Below are 23,928 nucleotides of genomic sequence, written 5' to 3'. Positions count from 1 at the left end.
CCAGAAAACCGAACTCTGTGTTTCAATGCGTGAGCGAGTAAGTATAAAATTACGGTAACTTTTTCGTTACAGAGGCCATTATCACTTTGAGCTCTCAGTGGTATGAGAAGAAGTCAGGCGTTCAGGGTCATTTGTCAGCAAACCAATCAATCCTTTCCTTCCATGACTCGAGCCCTACACCAATAGTTACAGAAGTCAGCTTTATCAAGTTGATGTTTTTCACTAGTCTCCTCCCCACTTTCGCCCCGTCAGCATTTCCTTTGTGAATATGTCCAGTCCGATAAAATGCACCTGGATAGCTACGCGATGTGTGTGCATTCGGTGGATTCATCCAATGCTAGGCTAAAGAAGTCTGCGTGGCAACGTGTTTCAAAATATGCGATAAAAGACCTAACTGACATTGGTGTTGCTATTCTGGTGACTGTTGAATCAGACAACTATAGCTTCGAAATTTGTCAGGTGATGTTGGACTTGCTGCTAAGTTCCGGAAACAGCGAATATTCTCATTGCATCAAAATATTGATTGCTGGGCTTGAAACCTAGCTATAGCAACGTTTTCTCTCAGATCAGGCAATATGTATAACTCCAGAATAAACTATCGTGGTATCATTTTAAGCTTCTACGCTTCGTTACAACAACTGTTCCTTGACAAATGGGACACATCGGTCTTCCATAACAATACCGTGTCAGTAGTAATTGGATTCACATTGAAAGAAGTCGCGGGCCGCGGGTTGAGAACCCCTGCTTTATGCAATCTCCTGACACAGAGAACTCAACCCCGTTGGTATTCATAATTGACGGTACGCAGCTCTCTCTCCCCGAGCGACATGACAATCACTTTCTATTTCCATTCCATCAGAAGTGATGCCGAATAAAACTCGTTGGTATTGGTGATATGAGTGAATACGGAATGTGCCGGTCGACCAGCATATGCAGTGGGAAGATGATTTCTACATTTATTCAGCAGTGCGTAGCGTCGCCCAATATGCGTGTATTATTGCAAATATCTTGTTCTTGTCTCATCGTCCTGAGTGATATCTCACGGATGGCACCATAGGCAATGTGATAAATTGTTCACACTGCACTACTAAATTTTGATATATACCCGCATTCCCCCAGACAGGGGAAATCGGTCAGGACAAGAGCCATTTCGCATATAATTAAATCCTAAAACCGAAATCCTAACCTATCCATATTTGTACAATTTGGCCAACATTGTAATATATAATATGCTCTCAATACATTCAGATTTACCACGTGCTGCGCGTAAAGTTGTGCATTATGGTTGTGTTTGTGCATTTGCTGTGTGCACTGTGCAGTGTGCTTGTGCACCCATCTAAATTCAAAACCTATCCATAGTGCCATCAGCATAACGTCACAACGAAGCTGTGAAATAATTGCGTGATATCAAAACACTCTGTCTTCGAAACACATGCTATCCACTTACATACGTACGTTAGGAAATTGTCGTGACTGGTCACTGGAATGAGATCTATATGCACGACGATGTACAATGTTCCCTATTATTATATGCTTTGGATTTGAAGTTCATACCCAATCGCATTTGCGATATCAAAGTCGGAACCAGTATCATAACCGAATCGGTGGCAGACTACCACAAAGACCAAAATCAACGTCACTGCACCGGATGATGTTACACTCCGCCCTGACTGATTACCTCTGATTAGTGTAATCATTTTTGTCACGGGAATGTCTTCACTAACAGTTTGACAGTCTGCTATCTCGGTTGTAGCCATTTCGCAAAGCTTATCGAGTTAACGCAGTCTTAGCTTCATTTGTTACATTACATATAGTTTTGGTTTACGTTGCCTTAATTTGTTGCAAGTATGGCGGAATCTGACTACGAGCCTCCTTGCAAGTCTGCTAAACCTGGTGGCTCCAGGAATATTGATGAATCTTTGTATCAAGCGTACAGACAATCGGGGATGTCATTTCGAGAATTTTATGAAGGTGAGTAGTGTACCTCGTTCGCAGTGCGCACAAGAAGGCAGCGATTCCAGTAGCCTAGAGAGCTACCCTATTCTGTTTCTTCTTTGGGTGGACGAATTCGAAACATGGCGCGCTCATGTAGAACAATTGTTTTGCAAGTAAGTCGGAATTGCGACCAATCCCGTTTAATATGTCGGATATACTCTCTATTCCAACCATACGGCCCGTCAGACGAGTTCATCCCGTCTGCAATATAATAATAAGCAAATTATACCTAGAATTGAATTACCCAGCTAGAACATTTATACCAAGATTTCCGATTTGATCCTACAAGATAGCACATGTCGAACATGATGCCGAGCATATGGCGCATTTCGATGGCAGTGTTGCTTCAGACCTATATCGCCACCAATAGTTGCGATTCCGTGATATTGTTGCTAAATTCCAAGGACTAATAGTGAAGACAGAGAGCGATGATTTCAAGGACAAATGAACTGAAAGCAAGATATTCAGAGGCTATAGGCCAGTGGTCGGTAACCTGTGGCTCGCGAGCCATATATGGCTCTTTTGGGCATAAGATATGGCTCGTTGCCAAATATGTATTATTGTAATGAATTAATCAATATTGCAGCGACTTGTTGGTAAATTTTAATCACGGCCAGAATAATTATTCTCGTTGCAGTATAAACATGTATTTGAGAAGTAAAGACAATGTCGTCTTCGGGTTTATAGGCTCGGACCCCCTCTTTTCAAAATCATCAAATTTATGTTACTGTCACGCCGGCGGCCAACGTCACTCGCGAATTCTATCTACCCGGCTCGAAATCTTGAATTGTGCGATACGTTGATTAAACAGAGCATAGCAGTTTTTCAGTTTTCAAATACGCATTGTCTTACTGATCTACGGCACGAAATGAACTATTGTGGATGTGAGTGTAACAAACTCGAATTATAAACAACGTCATAACTATCCACGTTCTTGATTGGTAAGTATAGCTCCGTGTAGTATAACGGCGATAGAATGTAGGCGTGTTGCACAACGTTATGTTACCGCCGAATACATTGAGAACTGAGAAGTCGATATATATTTAGATTTTCGGAATCAGTGTGACAGTCCCATTCGATTAATATCAGTTGTAATAAATTCTAAGCTGCTTACGATGAATTGCGTTATCAATGGTGAGGCTTGGCCCGTCTGTGCCTTACCGCTCGTTTCGAGCTTTATTATCGAACAATAAATACCAGTTTTTATAGAGAAAATATGGCGCACACGAGGAATCCCATGTAGTGAGTTCGAATTAGTGCTACCATGACGTCACGAAATTTCAATTGTGACGTAACAGTTGATTGACATGGGAGTTTGGGAGTTGAGATGGAAAACCTAGGGCCAATATGGCTCTTCGGACTAAAAAGCTTCCCGACCACTGCTTTAGGCCTACAGTCAAAGATATACCCCACAGTTAAGACAAAAAAAAAATGTAACGCAGGCCCAATTATCTATGGTCGTAGTGCTATAAGACTTCTTGTTGAATAGGTAAAGGTCCTGTGAAACCATTTGGTCCACTTCTAACCACCAAATGTAGAATTTAAATATGAGCCGCTTTCAATAAAGGAGATTTTTCATGTATTCATGTTTTAGTGTGATGAGATGGTTGGATGAGGAGGCGCCATAACATTTTGCGCAACTCAAAATCGGATCAATAGATATCCGAATGTTGATTTCAATATAATGAACCATCTTGGAAGTATCCATGTTTGCAAAAAAAATCTTTATTGCTCAGAATCCAATTTGCAAGCTGATAATACCGTATCACGAATAAAACAATGGAAAATAGATATCTAGCTGATATTGTCGAAAGCCACGGCCCAATACTCGTGACCATTCTTTCAGTGGTAATAACTAGGGATTGTGTGAACGCGAGGTTCACGTTCGCGTTCTGTGTGTGAACCTCAGAAATTTAGAGGTTCACGTTCACAAACGAATCTTGGTAGGTTCTCTGCACTGTGAACCTTTTTATATATATTACAATTTTCACTCAATTATAACATTTTTAGTTGAAATTTATTGCATTTCAACTGCGCGGACCACTATGCATGGCGTTGGAAGCATGAAAAGAATAACATTAAACGACCATACACCTTGGCAATCTCAAAAATCTTACTTGCTTTGTTACAAAAGTTTGCTCGAAATATCCAGCTTTCCGTTTGTGAATATTTAGTGACTCTCTGCTGTTAGCTGGACCCGAAATCACACAACATCAAGACCAAATACACTATAGTCAAAGAATGATGCTTATTCAACCAATCAAGAAACTTGATACCGTTATCCGATATAAAAATAAATCCAGAAGGCGTACGGTGTCATTCTTCATATGTTCATTGTATCATACAAACCAAATCCGTGCGACTGGGGTAGCAAGTATAGAAACCCGTTTTACACTCTGCTCAATATCAACGTAGCAATACTCAGACGCCGAATACATTGTCCGGTCTGGCGTTGACCGTTAAGGCGTAAGCTTATATTCCCTTGCAAGTCCTCGTCGAAATTGTTGGCAAAGCGACGGAAGATATTGGTTTTATGGGATTATTATATCATTTGATTGCCCTGGTTGATACATTTGGCGAAGTTTAAAACGTCAAAATGGAATTCAGCATTGTGGCATTATGTGGCCTGAGTCGTCGTTAGGTATCGTGTACATCTATATAGTATATCACTTTACTGAAATGCAGGGTTAGAATTAGCAATATGGCGTCACGTGACGTCATGAGGTTCACGTTCGCGTTCACACAGAACCTTTCAAAAAGGTTCGTGTTCACACGAACCTCAACCTTTCAGAGGTTCACACCATCCCTAGTAATAACTGTATTGAATCATTTTTTTATTCAATTTACCAATCTGATTGTTTGCGTGTCAACATGTCGCTGAAATAGCTGCAATGATTCCTAATATAACATGTTGTTCACAGCAGGGGCTAGTAAACTGGGTTAAACGAGAAAATTCGTTTTTGAGGCACCGTGACAATTTTCTCCCAATGCGATATAAACATTTACCACCCAAGCTAGAAAAATACAGATTTCAGTGCTTAAACCAAAGCCACTAATGTAGCGAATATCTGCTTCGCTAATCGCGGCGACGACAGTTTTTCGTAGCCCACTTACGATCTCGGATTGATTCTTCCAAAATCAGTGTCGTTTACTTATGAAGGCTATTTTAATCAGCGCTATTCAATCTTCTGTGCTTCGCTTGTGCAATTCGATAGGCAGACCATGGTTTAAGTTTAAGGGATCACTGTCAAATGTATTTTCTGTCAAACTAATTTGGTATGGCAAGACACAAGGGGTCAATTTCGACAGGCCACTATGACTCTACATGGTTTTTTTGAGAAAATTAAATGCAGAGTTTGTAACCCCTATTAGCGCGTGAGACGCAACTTATAATAGCTTGTTGTCCAACTTTGGATTTTAACTGGTTAAGGCAGTGGTTCTCGTCCTTTCCCCCTCGTGAACTCCGTTGGCCGACATCTGGGCACGAATCCCCCTTGGAAAAAGTGGCCCGGTGACTCAAAAAAGGTGCTTTAAAGCGCACAACCTTTGTAGACATAACAATATATGCCCAAACACATTCAGATATGACCAAACTATGTCAAATGAGGATAATGAAGCTTTGTGTGTTGACGCGATGGACTCCTTTTCAATGGTTACCAGAGTTGAAAAGTGGCATTGGCGTAGGACTGGTAGAATGCGGCACATGAACAATGAAAATCTTTCAAGACTAGCTCCGTTGGAATTGTTCATCTACAATTATTCCTTGAATCTCCAGTTTGATATATATAATCTACAATCTTTCTTCGTATTCTCGGCATTGCATCGCATAGCGGATCGTGCCCGCGAACTACCTATTTTCGAACACTGGCATGCTGGTATATAGGGTTTAGACATCTGAAAAGAGGACACTTTTTCATAATTTTTAGATTTTCAAAACCGGAGGAGAATTCTAGAGAAATGATAAATTTTACCGAGTTTTTGGTCGGTTTACTGAAAGGAAAAAACAAAGAAAATGAAACGTCAACTTTCTCGCTCGGTGCCCAAAATTCAGTATTTTCCTACACATGGTCAGGTGGTTGACTAAAAAAAAGGGTCAGGTGGTTGACTAAAAAAAAGGTCAACTTTACACTCAGCTCCCGAAATACTAGCCGGAGCGTCCCTTCGGTGCTGATTCACGGCATCTCAGTCGAATTTTGCTATAAATATGACCAAAATTCTCAACAAAGAGGACAAACTCTCGAAAAATAGGCCAAATGCGCGTCCTCCAAGGGCACTTTCAAAAAAGTTGAAAAAAAAGAGGACAAATCATCTCAAAAGAGGACTTCTTGTAAGCCTAATGTAATAGGGATGGTGTGAACCTCTGAAAGGTTCAAGTTCGTGTGAACGCGAACCTTTTTGAAAGGTTCTGTGTGAACGCGGACGTGAACCTCATGACGGCAAGTCACGTCATATTGCTAATTCCAACCCTACATTTCAGTCAACTGATGGCCTATATTAATGTACACGATACCTAGCGACGACTCGGGCCACGTAATGCCACAATACTGAAGTACATATTGACGATTTAAACGTCGCCAAATGTATCAATTTAGGCATTCACATGATATAATAATCCCATAAAATCGATAGCTTCCGTCGCTTTGCCAATAATTTCGACGAGGACTTGCAAGGCAATATAAACTTACGCTTTGACGGTCTAGGCCAGACCAGAAAAAGTATCCGGTGTCTGAGTATTGCTACGTTGATATTGAGCAGAGGGTAAAACGGGTTTCTACACTTGCTACCGATATTACCCCATTAACAAGTGTTACAGCAGTAGCCAACACTTCTAATCACGCGGATTTGGTTTTTATGCTACAATGAACATATGATGTCAAGATTGACCCATACGCCTGCTAGATTTTTACTTCAGACAACGATATCAATTCCATTGATTGTTTGCATAAGCATCATTCAATGACTACATGCAGTGTATTTTGCTCTTGATATTGTGTGATTGCGGTTCAATGTCACAGCAAAGATTCACTAAATATTCACAGACGGAAACCTGTATATTTCGAGCAAATTTTTGTAACAAAGCAAGTAAAATTTATGAGATTGTTTAGGTGCATGCTCGTTTAGTGTTGATTTTTTATGCTGCCAGCGCCTGACATAGTTTTGCCCGCAGTTGAAATGCAACAAATTTCAACCAAAGATTTTATAATGAAGTGACAATTGTAATATATGAAAAAGGGTCATAGTGCAGAACCTACCAAGGTTCGTTTGCGAACGTGAACCTCCCTAATTTACGAGATTCACACACAGAACGCGAACGTGATCGTCACGTTCACTCCATACCTAGTATTTAACAATTCCAACCACCTTTTCTGATATATCATTCGTCGTGAGGATAGTTGGTTATTGAGAAATATGTTGACGTGTTCATGTCTTATATTGGAATTTGCTGAGCCCTAATACAGCTATAGAGAATTTGACTTAGTTCGTATGTATTTTGCCCTTTTAAGCTTCATGCAAATTTGTTCCTAAGAATTCGGCGTTTATCCTCGTCCGTTATTTTCAATCAATTTTTGAGAAGCCGGAAACAATGTTGCATACAGATCGACAGTTCTTGACTGCGCTTTCACACGAGATTAAGTGTTTTTTAAAGAGAGACGATCTCCTGGCGGATACGGAAGAAGACATTTATTTTGCTTTGGATCGTTGGTACCAGGAACATCCGACGACGAGGTAAGATTAAGATGTCTTTCGTGTGTTTCGCAACTGAAAGACCCTGCACCGCCTTATCGATCAGCGAGATCATGATAGTCATCGTCTATGAAAATAATCCAATTAATTTTGTCATTGCAAGACACTGCACCTATATGTAAAATGTCATTTTAAGATCTTTCATTTAATGCTTATCAATTAGAAATATCATCGCATTGTCAATACCGATATTGAATTTTTCTGAAGATGGAAACATATATGTGTTTGCGTCCTTCAATACGCGTGCAAGGTGTTGAGTGTCGAGAAACAAAGGATATCATTACTTCCACAGGGTACATCGATTTCGTTAACATGGCCGTTCAATGGAGAGCGAAATAACTGTTCATGCATGTAATTACGAATGTATGCGAAATCGTCACTCCAATGAATGGGAATCGCTGGTTAGGTTGGTACGGTCGATTCGAAGCGCATGTGGTTCACGCAAGTCAGTGTCGCTAACGAGTATCTGTATAATGGCATTCATCACTCGTAAGCCAATCGACTAAGTTTACCTTGTTGATCAAGTTCTCTGTTCAAACTAGAATCACAGGTCAGTTGACACGTAAAAAGTTGTTACGAAATGAATTTTATATTGGTAGACAAAAAAGACACGATCCCCGTAACGCGTCGCCAGTTGAAAAAAGTCATGCTTGATTGCGAATATTATCGTACCAGTCTTATGAATTTTCATGTTTTGCTTTCAGAAAGGTGAGATTTGCAAAACTAAGTGAATTAACGACGAACGGTAGCATTCTAAGGATAACTTTCGCGGCGCGTTTGTTCAGGATTGGTTAATGGTAAAAATCCAATGAATGAATATACCCTAAACGACTCCCTTGCGCGGTGGTTCTCAAAGTTTTGGGCTTCGCGGACCCCTTTTCACCGTGACGGACCTTCGCGGACCCTCTTCACGTTTTAGTTCGAATTTGGCTCAATTATGGTGCGACCGTCATCTGTCTTGTGCAAATATGAACTGAAGGCTTGTGATAAACAGCAACAAAATGACTTTTCTTGAAAATAACGTCATATTATTTATTTATAAATTGGGTGGACTTTTATTATTTCGAAGCTAATTTTGCAGATGTATTTCCTGAAGTAAGTGGTGTTGAAAGTCCGCGTATTCGATTTGATATGAACGAGTGCCGAAGAACCCTTTCCACAAAGATAGAGGAGGCTGATGTAATATTACCGAGTAACGCTTCCGACGACACTTTTGGAGTGCTCGCAACATTTCTGGCATCATAATGAAGAAACATATTTTTAATCAACACATCACGTCCAGCCTACTCATTTCTATCTAGCATATCATCTTGAAGTTATTCTGGAATAGTGGTTATGGTATTATTATTATCACAACGTTGGTGCTTATAGCCTATTTTAGGGCTTTATGCTCCACGACAGGATATGTGTCAAACCGTTCATTGCATTCCTTCATGTTCAAATTCTCTTGCACTCTCTCAGTCTCTTTATCTTCCTGGCTCTCATCGGTTCTTTTGACATCGACTAGCAGCTCGACCCACTGTCATTTATTGGCTTTATAAGTGACTGCAAGGGGTTATGTAGGCTATATCACAGGATAAATGGATTTCGTGGCGAGGTTTCAATCTCTTCGTTGTAAAAACGACAACTGTGAATCGAGAAGATTTCTCAAATATTTACGAAGTCAACCCGATGATTGACCTTACTATCTCCATATTTTAATTTTTTCCACAGTCTCCAACAAAACGTCTCTAAACAGCAATATGTTTGTATCAGCAGGTTATTGGCAATTCGGCAATAAAATTAATTTTCACAGTAAGATATTTCATGTCAGAAATTTATTCTTATGATGTGAGTAATGAGGTTTTACCAGTTGTGGAGGAAAACTGCCTTATGCCTTCCCTAATTTCAAAACAAAATAAAAATAAGGTTATCAATCCTTTTGCAAATTTAAAGGTGTCGCGGACCCCCTGAAATTGCTTCGCGGACCCCCGCTTGAGAACCAATGCTCTTGCGTGTATGTCTTTTTGAGATTTGAACTTATACGCTGCAACATTCTGGTGACCTTTTCTATGTTCATATCGCAGGGATAAGACTATTCATGAGCCGAAATGCCGGTCCGCACCAGCAAGCTGCCCATCCGGTGGTTTTCTACACTGAATCGCGCCCTGCGCGAGGAAAAAGTTAAAGTAGTACAAATCTTACGCAAAATAAGATATTGTCTATGTTGATTTATGAAAAAAACTCACTTCAAGCCTACAAAATTCTGGACATTTAGGCATATTTAAGCATTTCAGCAAACGTTAAAATTCTGGACACGTCCGGGAAACTCCGGACTTATGGCAACCCTACCCCAACATAAAGACAGTTCCCACCAGCGCGATGCTAGATGAATCGTGTGGACGTACATTGTTTAAGGGTAGTTTTATCCAAATACCCATGAGGGGTTTGTCAAAGCACCCTGACTCAAATTCGACTTCCAACTTAACACTCTTTCATTTTTCATTCAGGCTTGATGGTTACATTGATGCGTTGGATGCAATTCGCTTTGCACTGATCTCATCTAATAAGGTGGACAAGGTCCTTACGTCAATGGCGATGAATGGTATGGACTGCACTCGTCGTGGTTTGTGGCAGAGTATCGATTTATACCACAAGAAATTCGCGAGGCAAAGGGTCGTACTTCCGATGGCGAACACAACACCGCGGACTCCACGCGGTAACGTGCTCTGGTTTAATCCTTTTACTGTCTATGGTGCTCAACAAAGTAATGTTCCGAGCTTTATATTTCTTTTGATCATACCAGTGATCATTATCATTACTAGGGCGATTTTTATGACATGTAAAAAGAAATGAAAATCATTTCAAAATTGTAGCGTTATGTCAAATGTCGAAATTGGGAACAAAGTAAAAAAAAACTTTTTCGCAACCCGCATCTCGTTTGTATCGCAGACTTTGCACTGTCGGTGCACTGTCGGCGAACTTGTTGCTTGTAGCCTACTTTATCAGCCTACCATTGTAGACGGCTCATTGCCCGGTCATTGTGAATCATAAACGGGCAATTGGAACGAATGGGTTGATATGATGTTATGCTCAACGCACCGCAATATCCTAACTGAAGCAAGACAGCGTGGGAATTGGTTCTTATATCAAGACGGGCGTGATGAAAAATTGTTATGTACGCAACATCGTAATTCTCTATTCTTGGCAAGCTACTTAAGTAAGGATAGACAATTTCTACCCGAGACTCTAGGAAAGTATCTTTCGTTGCAGTGCAACAAATTTTAATTATTTCCGCCAGATTGCGAGATGTAACTACTGGAATTCTTCATAGATCTAGTTTTCGTTAAAATAAAAGTTGTTTTTTGTGAAAATTAGTCAATTTTTTTGTCGAAAAAGTTCTTTTGTGGCTAAACTACTTCGTAAGGACAGACAGGTCCAACCGGAAATAAAGTTAAGTGGAACAAATCCAAAATTATGTGCGAAAGTTGGCCAAATTTTGTCAAAATCACGTTTTAGGTCAAAATCTTCCTTCTTTTAGGTTAAATGAAATCGCCCTAACCATAATAATAAATCAGAAACAATCTGTTAGCTGTAAGGTAGCGAGGCCATGGGTTTGACTTTTCGCTTGGCAGCAACCTCTCTGTCAATATATGCAGAGTTTATATTGATATTCCGATAAAGAATAGACATAGAAGTATCTTAACTTAAAACTGAATTATTAAATCTGAATTGAAGAATATGTGCTGGGAATTATTCACCAGACAGCTATAGAATTTAACACCAAATTACGTGTGTGTATATCCGTGTTGAGATCAAGTCACTACCTTCGAGTCACAAGTCATCTCGAGTCATTGCACATTTTGACTCAAGTAAGTAAAATCACTCGATTTTCAGAGGTGACTCGATTCAAGTCGAGTTAAAGTGTTCTAGTCAAGTCAAGTTAAATATTCAAAGAACGAGACATGATTCAAAGTCATTGCATCTTGCTAACTGTTTTAAATAAAGATGATTTCCGCATTTATTCTGAATCGAGGAACGAATAAAGAGTTAATTATTCACGCAAAAAATCTCTGTGTCACTCCCGCATACGTAGAACTCCTAAGTATTTCATTGTAGCCTCGGTCTATCATTATCAGCCAAAATACAAGATGCCATACGAAACCTCTTGGAAAGTTCAAAGAATGATATGGTGCAATACTCTACCCACCTACATATACATTATATACAATTATAAACGTATATGAACGATATTAGTTCGATTTTAATCATACAACGGAAGCTTTAAGCTCCGATCACTGTGTTTGCGATCAATTTATTTGTGATGTAACAATGAAGGCTCGGTAAAACGCACAATCCGAACTTGTACGAGATAGGGCGATGTAGTACACATGGATTGCTTGACGACTTGAAATTGACTCGTAAATTTTGGATAGAGTCACGAGTCAATCTGCATTTCTGAAATGTGAAGTCAAGCCATACGATAAAGGCAGTGGCGGCTCGTGACAATATCGGGTGGTGGGGCAAGGGCCGCAAGCGACTTGTTATCAATATGACGTCACAGTAGCGTTTTTCAACGTTCATGATGGTCACATGAATTTCCCGTCAACAATGATTTTGGGATTTTTGGTGCGCTTTCACACGCTCTGACAAATGCTTCGGATCGCGATAACCAATTTTGTTCCAACAAGAGCCACTGCTTCCGGTACCGGCACTGTCGAATAAAAGACAGTAAAAGCAAAACAAGGCGTTTTTATCCTCGCTATAAGTAAGCCATTCATTTTTATCGAAATGCGCTGAAGAAAAGGCACGAGTGCGTTTTCCTCCGGCGTACGATTGGACCAATGGGCAATTTCTAGGCTGATACGGACCTAGTCGCTTTACCTCTAATTTTTGCTCTAAAGGCAGCTGGCTAAACGGCGTACGGAGCAAAGATTCAACACGATTCATGTTCGCACTTGACCTGACTACTTATCTGCAGAAATGGAAATGACTGTAAATCGAGAGATTGCGTATGCCTTACTCGAAAGGTCAACGAGTTCGGACACATACGCAATTGTTATCTCATAGATCGGATAAGGAAATGTCATATTGAATCCAAAACATCATTCTGAAGAACTACGTATAGCAGCCTCGGAAATTCGGTCCCGGTACAGCTTGGGAGATTTTGACCTTGAGGCTGGAGATTGTCACACGACACATACGGCTTACGGTCTATAGTGTTTACTGTCTATATGTCTGCTGCAAAATCGCCTTCAGAAAATATATTACCGAATAAATACGTGGATGAAAGCCGAAAACTTGGTACACTGTTACATGAAATCATCGAGAAGTAGCCTCATGACCGTTTCCGGTATGGTACACTGTCAAAATTAATACGAATTGATCAACGCCGAATTTTGCGTAAAATTTACTGAGGAATAGGCTGATCAAGCGATAAGCTGTTAGCCGCCATCGAAAACGAAACAGCTATCGCGCTTGACAGGGGTTGTAATTGTGAGCAAATGGCCCGAAGGCCACCATTCCACGGTGAAATTGACATTGGAGAATATAAAATAAAACTAAATATTTGAATGCAAACCGAGGATGTTAGTAAACTGTTTCATGATATCATCATCTCATCACCTATCTCAGTATGGAACACAGATACACCGGCTTTTGCGTGAAATCCGCAATGCGTTAGGTAGGCTAAGTGTCAGATCAACGCACATCTCTACCATACTCGAACTTGATAACGAAATTGCTGCCCTAATCATTGAGTGCCAACCTTGAGACTTGGCACAGCGTTCGATACTAAAATCAAGACATACCATGTAAAAGCTCATGACGGATCTAGCTAAGGAGCATCGTTAAAATTGATGGAGACCAATACCGGCTTTGCGTGAAATATGTTTGCGATACATGACGGATCAGCACACACTCGACTTTGGAAACGGAATTACTACCCTAAACTTTGAGTAGAAACCCTGGAACTTAGGACAGTGTTAAATACCACCATCACGACATGACATACCAAGTTTCAAGAATTATCATGGTGTGAAACACCATCAAAATCGACCTATACCAGCAAAGGTCGACTCAACGCATATCACGGTATCCGAGTTCAGATATAGATACGATTGTTACATCACACCTTAGGGGCGACAGGCATATATGCCCCGGTTGCTCGGCCATTTTACGAATAGGAGAGAGTATATCGCCGTTTCTTAATTGTGCGCGGCTTTGAGAGAATAGATAGTGAAAGCTTGTTATGAGCGCTACCGGGGCAAGCCCCGGCTAGGCATTCACAAAGCGAAAACACAGAAGAGAATTCGATTTTCGCAGAGACTTCTCTATGTAAGGGCATTTGCAAGCGAAAGCACAAGAAGAACGCGGGTTTCGCTGTGATCTCGGTATATATTGAGCGCTGTGCGTCTATAAATGGTTAAATTGTTATTGAACAGAATTTTAGGTGGGGCAATGCCCCAGTTGCCCTATAGGACGAGCCGCCACTGGATAAAGGTGACTAGAGTCATCCCAACATTGGTGTAGACATCACGACTAGAGACCGGCCGATTATGGGTTTGCCCATTATATCGATCCGATGTCACACGTTCAAATAAAAATGGGTATCGGTAATTTGTGGTAAAAAGGTCGTTAATTTTCGTGACGTCAGAGCATCGTAGTAGAAAACGGATCACTATCATTTGCGATTGCTAGGCCGGAAATATTGATATATTGCGTATAGCTCACAAGTGTCAAGATGCAGCCTTTCTATATAGTGTATTACATAACCAAGCGTAAAGATTTGGCTGTAAAACTCCCGAAGTTTTGGGAATCCATGTTTCATGACCGGTCGGTAATTCGTGAATAATGGTGAAGTAGTTAACGAGACCGCAGAGCGTATGATAAAATCAAATACCCGATATCACCAGGTTTGACCTCATTCCAAATCTTGAATACGAGAATGATTTCTTACTCGATAAACCGACGCTTGGTTGGAATCAGTCTCGGGATACTATAGAAACCGTCTCGCGAATTGTTATGAGATCAGTGTTCTGTTAATCTTTTTATTGCGGGATTTAGTGATCGAACCACCCGAGAAAACGATTGAATCCTAACACTCGTTACAGCCCGGGAGCAATGTAACGTTCCTGCACAACGATTTCAACCTGTAATTCTTACATCAGAAAATTATTGTATTAAAGTGGGTAAACAGTTATTTTATGGCGCAGAAAAACTTCTACACACGTCAAGTAGAATGCTGAAGTTGAACCTTGCCGTTCCGTCCCCCCTGCTGTAAATCTTTTCCAGTTCATGAGCAATTTTAAATCGTTCTTTTTAAAGCTAATCTGAAGAAGTACCTCTACGTGTTGGGAGCTCCGAGGGATGATGGGCAGTTCCTTCAATGTTATGATATTAATAGCAACACGTGGACATTCATTGAAGAAAAAATATATATTTCAAGGTTGGTCTTAATTGCTTGGATTAGAGCTACAGCCGACTATGCTTAATTCGGACAGTTTGGTTCCGCGCACCGTTGTCCGAAATAAGCTGAGAAACGGATTGTCCGAGTTAACTAAATAATCAAATGTTCGCTTCAACCAAATAATCAAATGTTCGCTTCATACAATGCGTAAAGGCGCTCCGCGCATTTAACATACGGTACTGCTGCGTAGTAAATTGATTGCAGATGCGTTATACTGCAGTAATTGGTACAATTCGCATAAAACGCGTATTAGTTGAACCTTCAGGCTCGTGTATAGTATTTTCACTAATATTGTGTACTCACTGTATTATTGTGTAACACAAGAACATTTAAGATATCCCCGCCAGCACAACAGTCGAAATGTCAACTAAGCAGGGTTGTAATGACTCGAGTCACGATTTTTTTGTGACTCGACTTGACTCGAGTCATTTTCTTGAAATGGGAAAATGACTCGACTCGGCTCGAGTCAATATTTGAATTGACTCGACTTGTACTCGAGTCATTACGCATGACTCGACTCAAGTCATTGACTCGGCTTATTTTATATGACTTGAAGATGAAGAAATTTGCGAATTGTAATGGTTAGATCAACGCATCTGACGAATTCTGCCTACATCGCTTTTTGTCACCACTGCTTTCGTTGCACTTGTGTGATATCAGCTATACCGCCGGAAAAGCAACAGACAATCGTACATAGTAGCAATGCATTGTACAAAATCATCCAGTGATGAAAAGGTAATGCATCCTCCGCAATCAAAGTACTCAAGACTTTTAAATTATACAAGCAAACAATCGAAGGAAAGTTCAATTAGAGCCAATGAAATGACTCAGATAGTCAAGTACTTGGAAGAGACTGATAAGCTCATGTGTAGATTTGAAGGCGATGATTCTTTGCATTTTTGAACGACTAGAAAGAATGAGCATCCAATGCTCTTCAGTGTGGTTCGAAAATGCTTGTCAATTCCTGCATCTAGTGCAACATGCAATGCCGCTTTAAAACATATTTGAGGATCTCATTTCCACTTTAGTATTTTTGAAGTCTAACTCATTGATTTGTTCTGCCGTCTGTGAAAACACACAATACCCCCCGTCCATTTGATGGTTTGTTAGGTATGTGCGTTGTGCACATGAGTAATATTGAATGGCTAATGTTGTGTGATGTTTGTACAATAGGGCCGTTCAAAAATAACTTCTTTTTTATTCTACTGGGTGGCAATTTGATAAAATTGGTGTGTTACATAAAAAGAACACTGAATCTGGCTTAATATTAAAAAGTAGAATCAATGATAGGAGAGGAGAAAATTTTGGATTTGAAAATAATTTGAGTATTTTCATTGAGAAATTCTTTTATATAATATAATTACATACTAATAGTAAGCCGACTATTTGCTTCTATCCAAAATATTCCACTCGAATACCTTCGCTTCTTCTAGTTGGAATTGAGCCAAATTTGCTACGAATCGTATTTTTACACCATCTAACAGTATCACGAGGTAGCCGGCAAAATTCGAAAGTCTCTATTTGTAATTTAATCAAAATTTTCACTCACAGCATTGCTCTCGACTAGTTGGAATTGAGCCAAATTTAAGTTCTTTTATGCAATCTAACAATTTCAAGAAGTAGCCTCCCTTTTTAGAGATTTAGTCCTTTTTTGAGAATTTTTGGTAGATGTAGGGCAAATTCGACTAAGATACAGTAAATCAACACTGAAGTAACGCTCCGGCGGACATTTCGCGAACTGAGCAAGAAAGTTGACCTTTTTTTAGTCAACCACCTGATAATGTGAAAGAATAACAGTACCTCTATATGAACATGCATCTGTTGATACTCCATCAGCTGGTATCTAGACGTGAATTCGTTGGTTTTCCATCAGATCGTATGTAGACGTGAATTCGTTAATTCTCTATAAGCTATTTGTGAGGTATCGTCGATGTGCTCGTAATAAAAACTGAATGCCTGTATTTGTGATGTATCAGACTGAAAAGACAGATATTTGATCTGAAGTTCTAAGATTAGTAAAGTTATCATATTGGCGGCCTGTCACGTCTATCTGTAGCACCGGTCAATGAGGCCACAAACTGTCGGTTATCTGCCTTTATATACATATGCCAAGACTCTGATAGGGACAAAATATGCATGTTTGGCAAGCAAGGAATTCGATGTCACCCGAGCAATATTGAAAACATAAGTTTAACAAGACTTCAATACTGTGACTTGGACTCGGACTCGGACTCGAGTCATAACACTATGACTCGGACTTGACCCTTTAAACGGTGACTTTGACTCGGACTCGACTCATTGATGAATTGAAAATGACTCGACGTGACTCGAGTCAAAACCACAAAAGTAAGATTGACTCGTGACTCGGAACCATGTGACTTGGTTACAACCCTGCAACTAAGTGTGTTCAAATTTTGTATTCGTTTACTTTAAGGAAGAATTTCACTTATACTGCTAATCGTTTCTCTGCTGCCGATCGGTTTTAGGGAATGAGCGCAATTGCACTCAATTACAGGTGACTGTGAGATGGGCGCAGCCTTATATGAGTGCATTGGCGATTGATATTGCATTGATTGGCATTGTTCCGCTATAATCAGTCATCTGGTGGTAAAGTAGTGTTCATTGTACCATAGTTCTAAACGCAAAATATGTATTCATATATTGCTTACAGTCCACTGTAGAATTCTGGTGAAAATCCTCGAACAATAGGGTGGTGAACAGTTGAACAGTGGAACGCTGTCAAATCGGCTACTGGTAACTATTGTCGCGGATTAACAGTTTACGTTACAAATCACCTGTTGAAGATCGGGCACCTACGTCATCATTTGCTGAAAAGTGTTAGTGAAGACGAAATCCAAGTCAAAAGACTAATTAGTCTGACAAACCTCGACTCTAACCGACTAATCATCAAAACAATTGAGTTATTTGAAATTTTATAAGTAATCATCGTATTCCTGGTATGTTGAGTAAGCCTATGTTCAAATTCGATATCTTCCACTATAATTTCCGAATACTCCATCCCCTTCATTCCTGCCACATTCGTGAACTAGAAAATCAGTCACCAACTAAATCGGTTGTACGTCTTTCAAGAACTGACGCCGGAGTTGCCGCCTTTAACGGATGCGTTTGGGTAGCCGGTGGGCGGACTGCCATCGAAAGGAAGATACTCGACTCGGTGTGTTCTTATGATCCGAAAACACAAATGTGGTCTGACGAAGAACCTATGAATCAAAAAAGATACGGTTGCGCTCTTGCTGCTCTCGACGGAAAGTTGTATGCAGTGGGTGGCAGAAATGAGATCGGTGAGGATTGTTTGTGTATAACATATCACCTCTAAGAGCGAATCTACCATGCAGATAGGGTTATAGCTCTACTAGATTCCTTTATTAACATACTGTGCTGTCGATATGATCAATACTAGGGTGGGACATTGTATGATATAGTTACGAAGATAATTTAAAAATACGATGTTACTTCATGTAGCATTTGTTGGGTAGTTAAGATTGCTGACCAAATATAATATTCCAGTCGAATGCTTGAATTATTTTGAAAGACTCGATATCATGACACTCGCTCTGTTGCTCTCTCGCGTGGTAGGTAGCAGTGTTGGGATGACTCGAATCACTTTTTTTCGTTTGACTGGACTTGACTCGAGTCACTTTGCAAAAATGACTTTACTTTACTTTTCTCGGCGTTTCAGAAATCTAGATTGACTCGTGACTCGGAGCAAAATTTACGAGTTAATTTCAAGTCATCAAGTCATCGGTGTCGATAGAACTTTGTGTATCTTTTAAGTGTTCGGATTGTTCTCGATACCCTGGTGTAACCTGTGAGAGCGACCAATTTCATTCATTCAATGATTTTGCTTTTTTCCTGAACCTCCATTGCTCTATCACAAATAAATTGACCGCAAACTATGTGATTGGATCTTACAGGTAACCTTGTCGCCAACTTGTAGGAAAGCAATATGATAGCAAAGTGCCCATATCTGTTCTACTTACTGATATTTGGTGCCAGGTGCTCACCTTAACCTAACAATGGTCTGAATTGAATTCGAATATAGTTTATATTACTCGTCCATCATTGGCGCAGGCTTAAATTATATCCCTTCGATATATGTAATTAAGTAGTGCATCATCTCATTTCGTTTCAACGATATCTGAGGTTTCGTATTCTATTATCAATGTTGGTAGATATTTATAGACGGTGGGTTTACAGTTACTTTCGTAGTTAAGCAATTCTACCATGCTTGAGCTATACAGTACTTTCTTGCATGTCTATCTAATAATATATATATTCGATCCTCGAATTGAAATTAAGAGTGAATGCAAGGACTTGACCATACCTCGTACTTCGAAAGGACAACTTGACTTGTGACTTGACTTGTGACTTGACTTGACTTGACTTGTGTCAGCGACTTGACTTGACTCGACTCGAGTCGCTTTCAAAAATCGATTGACTCGACTCGAGTCGAAATATGAAATGACTCGAGATGACTTGTCACTGGAAGGACTGAAGTACTTTATCCCAACACTTGTAGATGGTAGGGAGTAGAACTATAATCATCAATTGCAATACTGCGAATATTGATGTATATGTTATAGCTTACAGATGTTCAAGTAAAACCTTTGTAGTTTATTTCATGTCCATGTCCAATCACGCGACAATGATTGTAAATCTGTTGAAATTAATGCTACCAAGTTTTGCAAATTCAACTTATCTACAGATGCAATTGTATATGGACCTTAGCTATGCATGCCAAAACGTTTTAAAATCGAGCGAATATATCGGGGCTATCGGTAAAGCTGCTATATATCGTTTTTTATGGCATCGACTCGAACATACCATACCATTCGGGCTCCAATTACCGCACTTGTTGTTCGTAAATTCGCTTTGTTAATTGCCTAGCTAGACACTTGTACACGCGAGCAATGTGCTCAAACGCCGCAAACCTGGGTTCGTGTTCAACTGGGGCGGCCAACCAGTGTCCCGCAAGGCAATTCTCGAAATTATAGTTACAACATCAAAGAATGTTACCAAGATAATTTATTGTGAACTTGCGAGGTCACCCAAAGATTGATTAGCCTGGGATGTTGATAACCAAAATATCAGTTCCGGCGAATTTGCGTAGCCAGAGGCTAGCCAAATTTTTCGTATATCATCGTAGAGTAGAATATTTCTGGCAGATTTACTTGACTTGATGTTTTTCTTAGCACTTCGCGCGATTTCTTGTCACTCGAATTCTTTCTTTTGGTATTGGTACCAACTGCAGAAAATTAAAAATTGAAATACAGAATCGTCGAACTAAACTCGCAATTATGAGAAAACGCGTCGTCCGACATGCGACTTAGCGTCTGTACTCGCAGAAAGGTCGTCGGCGATGAAACCTTTGCACAAAATGATTGACACATGTTCAGTTGTTCACCGAAATCCTCGATATTATATGTTCAAGCGGCGAGTAATCCTGTCCTTACTAATGCACCCACCCAGCAGTATGCAGAGGTGACCCGCAATATTTGCTAGTATAACGTAATTCTTGTACGAATTCATTAATTACCTATGAAATTCGCGCAGTGCGCGGCAACGCCATCACTGCACACTGAGTTTTCGTGACATAACTGCTACGGATTTTGATGCGTAGTAATAAAAGTCTTGCGTTCACCGTTAGTCCAGTTCCCTCCTACCGGACGACTAAAAAAGATCATCCACATTCAAGTGACCCGTGCAATGGTTCGTAAATATCGTGTGGCCCATGGGCTGAATAGGTTGACCTCCCTGGTGTTCAACATCAGATACATTTCAGTGTTTACGGATTTAAATCAACGTACCTAACATCGGTAATTCGCTCGAGTATATCGTCACAGTGGAATCAAAGTGACTTATGTCCATTTTACACATTTTGAGAAAATTGGCTTTACGCGAAATTTTCATGTTCTGTCAGCCATATATTGACCCTTATCAACTTTGAATTATTGAAACGGACATAACCATGGCCAAGATATGGCCGAAGAAAATTGAAAACTTTTCAAAAAGCTGATTTTTTTCAAGTTTTAAAAATGGACCTTCAAAATTTGAAAACTGGACGTAAGTCACTTTGATTCCACTGCGACGATATTATCGTGCTTCCACGCAATTAAGTTTACATAAATCCAACGAATAGTAATTTCCCAGAGTTCCACAAGCTATATACTTTTTTGAAGTACGACAATTGAATGTTTGTTCAGCAGTAGGGTTACTATGCGTCCTCCTTTTTCAGGTTTTTGAAAATGTCCGAGGACGTCCAAATGTCCTCCTTTTTGGCAATTCGCCCTTCTTTACAGCTTTTACAGCTAAGATAATGGATAGATTCGAGTGAAATGGGTATAAATGACGCTAAATAGGAAATTTTTGGTTTGATCAAAAGCGACTTTTGTTGTTAGTCAACACCACCAATTTTAAGTAAAATGTGAGTAAATCGGCAGTCGACCCACCAAATTATTCGGCAAAAATAGCGAAATCGGCAGATTTCAGTTTTGATGAAATATCTTTTCTGATTATAAAAAAGGAACATTTACCAAAATATGGTAATCGTATATCAACAGGTGCGTTGAAGACGTCGGAATATTATGATGGGTCGGAGTGGAAAGAAGGAATATCCATGAAAGAGCCAAGAGAACATCTGGAGCTCGTGTCAGAAATTGACATACTTTTTGCAGCCGGTGGCCTGGATACAAAGTCTGATTACAATTTCACGGCTTATTTGAAGTCGGTGGAGTATTACCGGCCAATGTTGGAGAGCAGTTGGACCATTGTTAATAAAAAGATGCTTCCACGAGAAGGGGGCAGACTTGTTGCAACACAGGGTATCTTGTATTTCATGGGCTGGGACATAGGTAGCACCGTTTTCGAATATCAAACATTTTCGCACGTTTGGTGCTCTGCCGCTCGACGATCCTTGCGTGTACCACGAGAGAAGTTCGCGGCCGCCGCTACAGAGGGAATGATATACTTGGTCGGAGGCTCGATGCTGCGCACAGGGGAGTGGAAAGAGACGAAATCTTTACAGAGCTTTAATCCCGTGACGGGTGAGACGAAAGACCTGGCGGATACTGTCAAACCGGCCGGGGCCCACGTAAGGGCTGTAATAATCGAACGTACAATACTGCCTGAATAAATCCATTATGCAAGAAGTTTCAATATTTTTCTTGTTGCGATTACACCCCTTCTATAACTTCACCAATGTTTGGCCTGTCCCTTTACGCGGCAAGACATTTCAATTTTTCGATTGTCTTTAAAACCGCAATTGATTATATCTTGGTTGTGTATCACATAGGCCTATCCTGAAATGTGTCTGCTATGTATCATTTTATTGTTATATGATGTCAAGAAGCAAGTTACTCCACCCCTTAATCCTTATAGTGGCGCCGAATGTAACATTGAACCTATTCTGACATCGGTCACCTATAACAATTGGCGATGACATTGGAAAAGGTTGAACGCAGTAAGCGTAGATTTGCATACATTTCGTAAGAGGTTCGCCTAATGGTGTTCGATGGGTTAAGAAATTTGCGTTCCTTCTTTTGACAACAGTATACGACTCAAAGTTGAGTGTAGCACTACAGATGATATATTCGCTGAGTAGTACCAGTCACAGTTGAGCGATATTTCTTTCTGGCATACGCAAAAGGAGAAAAAACTGCATATTGTGTATACATGGATAGAAATGACTTGAAAGAATGCTAATTGACTCCTACCTCAAATATTGGGATAATTTGAAGAAGAGAAAATTGATGCAATGACTTAATGCGAAAGCCTTCTAGCTGTATGGAAATTTTTACGGTCGACAATTCACGAGAGTCCTAGATAAGGCGCCATGACATTACCACTGTAGCGGTTTTCAGCCCGTTTCATCCAAGTTCCCAAATCTTCGCAGAGGTGATTCTAAGGTTCCCGTCCACATTCATTAGTGACGGAACGGTTAGCATATAACAGCAACATATCGAATATTGTTATTGGAATCGCGTATGATGAATACCGGTTGAAATATTTGATGTATCAAGGAACTATGAAGCTTTCGACAACCTTCAACTCGAAAGTTTTCATTCTATTTTAAATCACGCAGCTCCTAGTCTAATGCATAACTACTTGAGTAAGTACTAAGTAGCTGAAACCTAACAGAAAACACTCTGGAATATATATGAGTACACACCTCCATTCACGTTTGAATTCAAATCCTTCAGATTTATCCATTTCAGTATTTTCCTTGCATGTATGCATTGACCTACTGTTCCATATACTGCTGTTAACGAGCATCAGATAAATACATACGACCCACAGTGTCTGCACCATTCAGGTATATTGCAAACGACTTCGACGTCAGAGCTGCCGGACGAAGCCGCACATCGAGGAGTGACCATTTCAACTTAGTATCGTGAATACCTGACTCGTTCATTTGAACGTAAATTTTTACTCTAGAACTCCACCTGATCTGTGACACAATGTGCGAGGGTTGCGCCAGGACTTGTTTGGGTCAATTATGACTGATTTCGGGGCGCTGAATACGAATCTGAAGTTATTTTTGCTCCATCACGTCACATTATATTATAAATGTTGAATATTTCTACTTTTCGAGGTACTCATGTAGATTTAGGCTACTTGCAGTACTTACTGAAATGGTAATCTTTCAAAACTACTTCAACATCTACCTATACAGTATTCTGGATGAACTGATAACTTTTGCAATTTGGTTTTCGTTGTAGAGA

The 23,928-nt window shown here is 40.1% G+C and overlaps 1 protein-coding gene and 1 long non-coding RNA gene across 3 annotated transcripts in view; one reads left to right on the top strand and one right to left on the bottom strand.

Annotated features, from left to right (window-relative positions):
• The window catches only part of LOC145452464 (uncharacterized), a 258,146-nt gene that overhangs the window by 16,290 nt on the left and 217,928 nt on the right, over positions 1-23,928 (bottom strand). The window lies entirely within an intron of this gene.
• Positions 1,753-23,476, top strand: LOC145452637 (kelch-like protein 36). The gene is made up of 6 exons (XM_080330819.1): positions 1,753-1,971; positions 7,593-7,722; positions 10,230-10,438; positions 15,046-15,166; positions 18,278-18,489; positions 21,769-23,476. The coding sequence occupies exons 1-6, from the start codon at positions 1,848-1,850 to the stop codon at positions 22,338-22,340; spliced, it is 1,368 nt and encodes a 455-aa protein (XP_080186945.1). The 5' UTR covers positions 1,753-1,847; the 3' UTR covers positions 22,341-23,476.

This window comes from Botryllus schlosseri, chromosome 12 (assembly GCF_051294905.1).
Source record: "Botryllus schlosseri isolate E-star chromosome 12, Bs_hap1, whole genome shotgun sequence".
Classification (NCBI taxonomy): domain Eukaryota; kingdom Metazoa; phylum Chordata; class Ascidiacea; order Stolidobranchia; family Styelidae; genus Botryllus; species Botryllus schlosseri.
The sequence above is the reverse complement of the archived record's forward strand: the minus strand, read 5'-3'. Positions and strand labels throughout refer to the sequence as shown.